This window comes from Brachyhypopomus gauderio, chromosome 18 (genome assembly GCF_052324685.1).
Source record: "Brachyhypopomus gauderio isolate BG-103 chromosome 18, BGAUD_0.2, whole genome shotgun sequence".
In the NCBI taxonomy this organism is placed as follows: domain Eukaryota; kingdom Metazoa; phylum Chordata; class Actinopteri; order Gymnotiformes; family Hypopomidae; genus Brachyhypopomus; species Brachyhypopomus gauderio.
Genome location: NC_135228.1, coordinates 6,421,844 through 6,431,843, shown reverse-complemented (window position 1 = coordinate 6,431,843; position 10,000 = coordinate 6,421,844). Strand labels below are relative to the sequence as shown.

General features: G+C 44.1%; 2 protein-coding genes across 3 annotated transcripts in view; both read right to left on the bottom strand.

The window, feature by feature from the left end:
• LOC143481494 (dnaJ homolog subfamily B member 5) overlaps positions 1 to 593 on the bottom strand; it is a 3,910-nt gene extending 3,317 nt beyond the window's left edge. The window contains exon 1 of the mRNA XM_076979540.1: positions 386 to 593. Within this exon, the coding sequence (XP_076835655.1) occupies positions 386 to 478 (93 nt within the window). The 5' untranslated portion in view covers positions 479 to 593. The remainder of the gene's footprint in view (positions 1 to 385) is intronic.
• A 3,204-nt stretch (positions 594 to 3,797) lies between these two features.
• Positions 3,798 to 10,000, bottom strand: part of thbs4b (thrombospondin 4b) — a 14,886-nt gene continuing 8,683 nt past the window's right edge. For both annotated transcript variants that reach the window (XM_076979538.1, XM_076979539.1), the window contains exons 16-22: positions 9,660 to 9,853; positions 8,914 to 9,092; positions 8,600 to 8,648; positions 8,062 to 8,258; positions 7,575 to 7,747; positions 6,040 to 6,179; positions 3,798 to 5,761 (exon numbers count right to left, since the gene is read on the bottom strand). In XM_076979538.1, the coding sequence (XP_076835653.1) occupies positions 5,703 to 5,761; positions 6,040 to 6,179; positions 7,575 to 7,747; positions 8,062 to 8,258; positions 8,600 to 8,648; positions 8,914 to 9,092; positions 9,660 to 9,853 (991 nt within the window). In that variant the 3' untranslated portion in view covers positions 3,798 to 5,702. The remainder of the gene's footprint in view (positions 5,762 to 6,039; positions 6,180 to 7,574; positions 7,748 to 8,061; positions 8,259 to 8,599; positions 8,649 to 8,913; positions 9,093 to 9,659; positions 9,854 to 10,000) is intronic.

The window sequence follows — 10,000 nt, the reverse complement described above, 5'->3', positions numbered from 1 at the left end:
CAGGTGTGTGTCTGTGCAGGTGGGGAGTGAACACGGTGGGGGCACTTTGTGCAACAGTACATAAAAATAAAATAAAAACATTTCTTCATTCTTCAATTACAGATAAATAGGCATAAAACATCTGAAAGTGTACAGGTGTGGTGGTTCTGAAGACTAAATCGTCCACTATTTCATTCAGCAGAACCAAACCCTAGTAGTATACAGTAATGAATGAATATACAAAACCTCATTTCTTTACAGCTATTCTAAATTACAAATAACTTGTAGGTTATAAATTACAATATTTATTGCCCTAGCAGGTTGATGTTTTAGGTCGTTTAGAAGAACGGTGAAAATATAAAAGTAAACTTTTTTTTTTCTTAATTAAAATCCGGGGTCGTCTTACCTCTGAGGACCATCCTTCCTCGCCGTGCATCACGCGCACCTTGCACTTCACGTTCTTGTGCTTGACGCCGAATTGAGTCCAGATCAGAACCATGATGCTGCTTCTGCTGTAGCCGGAGCGGTACTACTGCATCTCCCGGCTGATTGTCCTCGCGCTTTTATAGCGCCGCGGCAGACCGTCTCTCCACACACGCGCCACCCACGCTGCGTGACCGAGCTTCCCCGAGCACGCCCAGGATCCGCGTACGAGAGGGAATACCGCGCCTCGGCCAACCCCTCCGCCGCGTCCATTGGCGTGTGAGCCGCCATCGCGCGGATGTAGCGGCCCACCGCGCCATGTCAAGAAGCGCTTCCGGAATTTAAAATTACCTTCACACTCCCCCTCCGCTAGAGTCTCAAATTTAGCTGTTCTGGTGGATGTACCAAAACGAGAAGTAGAACACCTTTTCTAAATAACGTTGAGCACAATAAACCGAATTATTTCAACGACATAGTTCCTAGGCGTTCATTAGCATTGCACGGTCCTGCTATCCGGGATGCACTTTGTATTTTAAATTGCTCTCGGACTACGTGTTTGATAATACAGTGTTTTATATCATATTAATAGCATTTCTATAATTGCTGCACGTTATTCGTACGCCTGTGCATTTTATGTACATCACAGATAGCATATTCGCATAGCTCGGTGCTTTTATTATCTTGGTGCATCGGACCAAAGTGCAGGACACCTGCATGGTTCTGTCCCCAGACGGTCATTATTAGCTCGGATCGCAGGACTGCGCCCGCTGCCCGCTTCATATTCATAAATATATAATTTTTTTTGCTGGATGTGAACACATTAAAGCATTCGTCATATTATTGCTTATTAGTTGCTCTAATAACTAACCGACAGTGCACACGGAGAGTCTATGGGAATGTTGCGGAACTCTCGGTTGAATGGACCTTATTCCATAGTACATAAATGGAGATGTTTCCTCAGACGCGCACAACCAATAGCAGATGGGAGAACCACAGGATTCCCGCTGCTGCCGGAAAATGGGACAAATTTGGAGAAGATGCACCTCGCAGAAGCGTCAGAGACACACGCTGACAGATTCCTCCATTTTGGGCGCAGACTATTGAGCGTTTCTGGAGGACAGCACAAAAAGACTCCTTTAATTCTGGTGTTACTGCTTTTCAGGTGGTTGTCATCGTTATTGTTTAATAGCGTTGACAGGATTTCACATTTGAATCTATAAAATGTTACGCGGATGCTCTCCGGAACCGTTGTGTATGTATAAATGTGTATGTATTAATGTGTGTATATATATATATATATATATATATAATATATATGTGTGTGTGTGTGTGTGTGTGTATGTATTAATGTATGTGTGTGTGTGTGTGTATGTATTAATGTATGTGTGTGTGTATGCAGGGCCGGAGTGGGACACTTTTTCAGCCCGGGAGTTTTATGACCAAATCCGGCCCAAAATTATTTTTCCCTCCCAATCGGCCCAAACTAGAGATTAACATGAACCGGCCCATCGGGAATCCTCCCGAATCTCCCGATTAGCCACTCCGGCTTTGTGTGTATGTATTAATGTGTATATATATATATATATATATATATATATATATATATATATATATATATATATATATATATATATATGTGTGTGTATGTATTAATGTATGTGTGTGTGTATGTATCAATGTATGTGTGTGTGTGTGTGTGTGTGTGTGTGTGTGTGTGTGTGTGTACAGAGAGAGTAAGTCTCTGTGCTGGGAACTCGATGTCACTTTGTCCAGAATAGGTCGCCCCAGGGGTGCCACCGAGTCGTGATCGCGCGCTTGTAATAACCTTCAACGCGTGACCAACGGATGTCCAACCGAGACTTGTAATTGTGTTGCGCGCGGCCGCGAGGTCCGTAATTAGCAGGGTTTTTCGGCACCAAAAGTACCGAATTAGAGCGAAGTGTTCATGTCGACCAGAACGTGATTGTCGACCAGAACGTGGTGTGATTGATCATGATGAGGGTTGACGCTTCAGTCAAAACACAAAGACTTGGCTTCGACAGATTTGCTAAGTATTCAATTTGATTGATTGCAGTTTTAAATAAATACATCAGTTATACATAAATACATCATCGGGTATTATGTGAATCCGCCCTGGTCTTGCGTTGCATACAAACTAAATATGCCATTATAAAATATGTGCAATTTGCACAGTGCAAAACATATACACCATACTTTTGAAGGAGTCTTCTGTTCTCGTACGTACGTGCACGCGCGCGCGTGCGTGTTGTTAATAACACTCAAGTCTATGGGCTGTTCTGTTCACATGTACTCTCTGTTCTCTGCCTGTCTCAGTCTCTCTCGGTGGGTGTTATTAAAGGTTAAGGTCTGAGTCACGACAACGAGATGAATGTGTAGAATGAAATTAAACAGACAGCTGCTCAAAGTTAGAGGACATTTAGCGTCCAATGAACAATCTTATATGATGAGCCAGTGGAGAAAATAAAGGCGTTGTCATTTTGTTAATTTAAATTACAAACCGGTTATTTAAGATATTAATGCATTTAAATCACAAACCAGTTAATTAATCAGTGTATTTATTGATTGACCGAAGGATTTTTTTCTCTCTAGATTTGCATTTGCATCCTAGGTCTGTTATTTGACATCTGCACTGCCTGACCTACCTGCTCTAACCCCCATTGTCTCCAGTCCTCCCAGAGACACGGGCCCCCACACATGGTTTTGGCATCTCCAGACTAGCACACGGCGTGCAGCTCCTCAGCTAATTATCACATGTGCAGGGATGCAGGGACAACTGGAAATGTTGAGGTGCAGTGGGGCTGGGGGCCTGGAATTGTGGCTCCCAGTTGACCGGGGTGACTGGTCCCAGTTACCACTCCGATTTCTCCATGACACTTTGCAGGCTGGATAAGACTAAATAAAAATTTTAGCACTGAACATGAAATGCATGCCTAAATTGATCATAATGGTGGTTATTCGCTACTATAATGTAGCAATTTTATATGTTGACCGCAGAAGAGTGGTTGGTTAGCATTTAATGCACAACCTTGTGCACAGGTGTCGAAGAGGAATACAAATCTAGCCAGATGTAACGGTTATGATCTGAACCTGTAAGAAGGAAACCTGTAGGATTACTTTAAGGCAGCACAACATGTCCATTTGAACCTGATTAGATAATTAGTTAATTAATTGATAATGTGAGCCAGGAGTACTGGTGAAATATATAATTAACTAAGGAAAAGAACACCAGAGGTTCTGGACAAAGGCAGAACATGATGTTCTGGAAACAACTAGGATACAGTGCCACCTGCTGGCCATGAGGAAAACAACCGAAAAACAAAAAGAAAATGTATTGTACTTTAAATTTTCCAATTGCACTGTACATCACAAATAAGGACTGTTAAAATTACATACTTTATTATTACATATTTGTAACTAAAGAAAATAATCCAGGCAAGACCTTCAATAAGGGTGTGAGAATAATGTTTGTATAGTGTGTGAGTTCAGTTAGGGTTAAGGGCCTTCACTCAGACCATATTTTGTTATATCTGAGCTCCAAAGGCACCTTTCAGGCACAGAAGAAAACTGCTGATCAGTGCTGGTAATACTGGGGGTTGACAGGGGCAGGGGTCGGTTGCGGTGGGCGAAAGAATGCGTTCAGGAACGGCTGTGCTTTAGCCATGCTTTAGCAACACAGTCAGCCACACACCTCACCAACCCTTTGCTTCATTCTCCTGAGGCTGTAATGAATTAAGTCTGCAAAATAAAACATAGTGCTGACGTTAGCATTGGTGCTAGCTCACCTAGCATTATCTAAGGGCTAGGGAGCTGTAATTAGGAGGCTTTTTTCGGGACCGAATTAGAGCGAAGTGTTCATGTCGATCAGAACGTGTGGTGTGATTGATCATGATGAGGGTTTACGCTTCAGTCAAAACACAAAGACTTGGCTGCCAGCCTAACAGCCCAACAGCCGATCAGCCTAACGGGCACTTGGGTGCTTTAGTCTCCTCAGACGCAGGCCGGAGCAGAGAGAGAGAGGCTTGCGAACAGGCTCCCATGTCTGAGAGCAGCATGGCGGCGAACTGACTGGGAGTTTTTTTACACCCTGCTAATGTCAGAATGGAATGCATGCGTGGCACAAGGCTTCAACAGCCCGTGTAAAATCACAAGGTGTAAAAGCATCCTGCAGGTTATGTTGTTTTCTAGCAGTGTCATACCCTTCACCGCAGCAACCCACCAAATCAGTCAACATCTGCATGGAGTAATGGAGTAATGGAGTAATGGAGTGGACAGTAAAGGTGTTATGCACAGAGCCATGGCACGTGTGATCTTCCATGGCCAGTCATGTGAGTCTTTAGTACCATAAAATCATGTACTCAGGATGCACGTTTTTGTTAAAACTCTCACTTCTGTGTGCGATGAATCAAGATGTGTCACAGCTGTCAAAAGCACAGTTGTTTTCAGTTTAAACAGTGTCCTCGCTTTAATGGAGATTTGTTGTGAAAGTTTAGTCATGAAAGTTTGCTTAATAAGTCAATTGCACTTATTACTTTAAAGGTTTTACCTTCCAAAATGTTTCAGGTTGCTAACATGAGCTCTCCCGGTTTACACAAATCATCAGGCAAATCTTATGACATTTTTAAAAGAGACCTTTGGGTTTCCTTTGGCCCAGTGACAAAGACAAGATGCCAGGGTGCAAATATGGCTGATTATACAATACTGAGATTACACACATCCAAAAGAGGCAGGATGATAAAAACAACACGACAGGCTAAATCTGGCCTGCAGCTCCAGACTGTTCTATGACTCTATACATTTACAGGCTCATATTTAGACACTCAGTCAAATTCAGGCTTTGAATTTGCATGAAGCCAGGGCCTTTCAGCTCTGAGCTGGATCAAAATTACATACTGACACATCATGTGTCGTATATATCCAGAACCGCAGAAAAATGTCCATTCTGGTTCGCCGCCTCTGTGTAGGGAACGGGCAGCAGAGGTGGTTTGGCAACAGGCAAACGCTGAATGTGGAGAAGTGATAATGATGAGTCTAGCACCTTCATGCAGGGTAATACAGGCGTCCTCTGATGAGTAATATGTCTTAGGAGTACAAAGGAGACATTTGGCACAGAGTAAAAAAAGGGTTGGATTGTGAAAGGCACATCGTGTATATGTGTGTGTATTCCAGTCCTACACACACACAAACATTGTGTACAGAAAAATCTCACACGCTTGCATACACATGTGTACAGCTGCTTGGTCGTTTGTACAAGTGTGTGCACGCAGGTATGTTTGGTGCATCTACAGAGGATACAAGACTTGCTGTGTGCTAAAATCTTGGAAATCGTCTGGGATCGTATCTGTGAAGAAAGAAAAAATCGCAGGATTAAGTATGTGTGTGTGTGTGTGAGAGTGTGTGTGTGTGTGTGTGTGTGTGTGAGTGTGTGTGTGTGTGTGTGTGTGTGTGTGTGTGTGTGTGTGTGTGTGTGTGTGTGTGAGTGGGTGTGTGTGTGTGTGTGTGTGTGTGTGAGTGTGTGTGTGAGAGAGTGTGTGAGAGTGTGTGTGTGTGTGAGTGTGTGTGTGTGTGTGAGTGTGTGTGTGTGAGAGTGTGTGTGTGAGAGTGTCTGTATGATCTCACCGTTGCAGCGGTACTTGAGGTTGGACCAGATGATGTTCTCTTGAGAGAAGCAGAACACCCCCAGCCTGCCCCCTCTCATTGTTGTGTCGATTGTCACACCAGAGTCGGCCACCACATCAGAGCCTTCGTAGAACTGTACCCTACACACACACACACACACATACACACACACACCCACACAACCACACACACACACACACACACACACAACCACACACACACACACCCACACACACATACACACACACACACACACACACACACAACCACATACACACACACACACACAACCACACACACACACACACAACCACACACACACCCACACACATACACACACACACCCACACAACCACACACACACACACATACACACACACACCCACACAACCACACACACACACACACACACACACACACACACCCACACACATACACACACACACCCACACAACCACACACACACACACACACACACACACACACACACACACACCCACACAACCACACACATACACACACACACACAACCACACACACACACCCACACACACATACACACACACACACACAACCACATACACACACACACACACACACACACACACAACCACACACACACACAACCACACACACACACAACCACACACACACACACATACACACACACACACAACCACACACACACACACACCCACACACACACACACATACACACACACACACACACACAACCACACACACATATACACACAGACACACACACACAAACATACACACACACACATCACGTGTGATTAGGCCTTAGAAGGGAAGCATTTAAAAGGACGGGGTAGAAGAAGTGTCTGTGGGTGTCTGGGGTAGTCATCAAAGTCACAGCCATGACTGTTACCTTTTTCTATTTTTGAGGTATTTTCTGAACACAGACAAAAGCGGCTGCCGGTTCTGAAGAGTCACTTCACATACAGCAGAAGCTGTGATGACCTCCCCTGCTCTGGCGCTCTTCAACAGTTTGGTCTTTATTTGTTGTTTAAGTGGTCACTTGTTTTCAGTAATTGCTGCTATTTTTAAATCTTCCGTATTGTGTTTTTGTGTGAAGTGTACTGGATGCTTAATACTGTTTTTACATGAGCAGTCCTGAATTCATAATGCCATTTTTGGATGTAGAATCCTGAGTCCCCAATGCTGTTTCCAGATCCACTACTTTTAACCAATGGCTGACGGTGAAAGAATAACTGTCAAAGAGTGATGGTGATTGTTGACTGTGAAAGAGTGATTGTCAAAGGGTGTGTATGAAAGGGTGTGTATGAATGGGTGATTGTGAAAGTGATTGTCAAAGGGTGATTGTGAAAGAATGATTGTGAAAGGGTGATTTTTAAAGGGTGAGTGTGAAAGAGTGATTGTGAAAGAGTGATTGTGAAAGGGTGAGTGTGAAAGGGTGATTGTGAAAGGGTGATTGTGAAAGGGTGATTGTGAAAGAGTGATTGTGAAAGGGTGAGTGTGAAAGGGTGATTGTGAAAGGGTGAGTGTCTCACCTGATGTACCCGATCTGTGGGCGGTGCTGCAGGTTCCAGCGGTACGAGACTTTATCCTTCCAGCCCACGTTGCGAGGGTCCTTCCACAGCAGACGCACCTGGTCGTTGGTGTCACCTGTGTGCCACAGGGAGTTCCTCAGGTGCTCGCCTGGTCCAGATTTGGACTTGACCGCCTAATCCAGATTGGGAGAGATGCAGGCTTGATCATCACATTACCAGAAACCAACTGTCCATTCTGATGTAGTGACATTCAAATCCGAGGCTGCATCACTAGCACCTACCAGGTTGAGTTTCAGTACTAATCAAGCATTTCTGTTGGTATATGCGGATTAAGGCCTTGGCCATCTAGACCAAACATATGTGATTGAAGCTCAGACAACACTGAATGAGCAGATCTTAGACCTCAAACAGAAGGTAGGATGTAGTTTTCTTGACTTAAGACCACTGGTTATAGAGGTTAAGGGATAAAGGTCAGAGTAGGGCTGACCTTGAGCTGGATGCCTGGTTCGGCTACGGCCCTGAAGGGCGTGGCCTGCCAGTAGGTCTGTTCCGTCTGCTTCCACATCACCACGTAGAAGCTGGACGAGTCCTGGTAGCCGAAGATGAAGCCGGCGTAGTCGTCGTCGGTCACCGTGTTGACGTGGAACGTGCCCTCAAAGTCCACCCCGCTGAATGCTGTGTAACCTTGAAATCGCACAAGAGCAAAAAAAAACGATTGCTAAACTAATAAAAGCCTGTAGGATCTCATAAGAAGTGGTTGTCACACATGCCTGGTCAGGCTATTTCAGACGAATCTCACAGGACCAAGAGGTTTTAGAGGTTCTAGATAATATTGGCCTTGGAAGGTCATGGACTGCGTACTGTGAAAGGTGGTTTGAGAATTTTATTGTGTTTAGGGGCTTCATGGTGTGGAAGAGGGTTGAGAGAGAGAGAGAGAGAGAGAGAGAGAGAGTGTGTGTGTGTGTGTGTGTGTGTGTGTGTGTGTGTGTGTGTGTGTGTGTGTGTGTGTGTGTGTGTCTACATACCCACAGCAAGACCTGGATCACTGTTCATTGTTTGCACGATTTCCATCCCCTTTATTGGAAACACACACGACAAACATGTTAGAAAACGTAATACTGAGAATGGGAGGTACTTCCCATTGTAGAGAGATCAGTGAACTGGGAAACGGGAGTGTTAACGTCCAGGCTGAAAACACAGCAAACAGGTCACACTCCAGCCCACCAACAGTCTCCAGCTTCCACTATCACGATTAGACATGTGACTGAGGACTGGGTTTCACAGCTGAATGATAGTTACAATTATGATTAGAGTTTGATGCACGGAAGTGCAGAGTGACCTGGTTCAGGACCACCCAGTTAGGATCAATCTGGGCATCGCCTTCAGGGTCCAGCACCACGGTCTGATATGCTCTGAAGTCTGTCAGGGTGATCTCTGCGTTCTCGGGGCAGTTGTCAATCCTGTCAATAATCTTGTCCTGGTCAAAGTCAGACTCGCAAATATCACCTGTGCCATCATCTGTAGACACAAGCAGGAAATTAATGAATAAATCAGAAGTCAACCAGAATGCTTTTGTTATTTCTCTGCTTCATTGAATTATTCAGGGTTAAATGTGAATGTAGCCCGTAGGACTTATTTACTCCTATTTTAGTGACACCTCACATTTGTACCTCAAATGTGTAAATACCATGACTGTAATAAGTGAATCTAACATTTCCCTTCATGAAGTTAACTTTCTCACCCAAGATTTAGCATAAATAAACATTGAGCCTATTTCTAGACATTTACAGTTATTTCAGGTTGACTTGTTAAGTGTCATTTTTGCTTAATAGGCACAATTTTTTCACATGTGCATATATATTTTTTTAATGTTACCATTTTCTCTCGTTATCTTGAACTTTGCAGAAGCTATGCTTATAAACTCTGCAAAAATTACAGACAAATATGGACCTTTCCACCCAGTTCCCTGTGAATGTTCTGAGGCCGTGAGGCAGATGGAGATATTAAATCTTTTGGTTTGCAATCTTTCTGTGAGATTCTTGTGGACATTTCTAGAAACAGGAAAACCGCACAATCGGCACTTACTGTTGTCATCCGTCTGGTCGGGATTGGGCACCAGGCGACAGTTGTCAGGGCCCGGAGGCAGGACGTCAGGGATACCGTCGTTATCGTCGTCGTCATCACACTCGTCACCAAGACCGTCTTTGTCCGTGTCCAGCTGCGAGCTGTTTATCACCAGTGGACAGTTGTCCTTAGAGTCCTGGTGTCCATCGCCATCACTGCACAACACACACATGGTTTTCAGTTGTTGATTTGGAGTTCAGAGAAAATCACAAGAATTATTCCGATATTGTGGTTTTGCATAGATGTTGGATCATAGACTTAAATGCGCTTTCATTTTGCTATAACTATATATAACTATATAA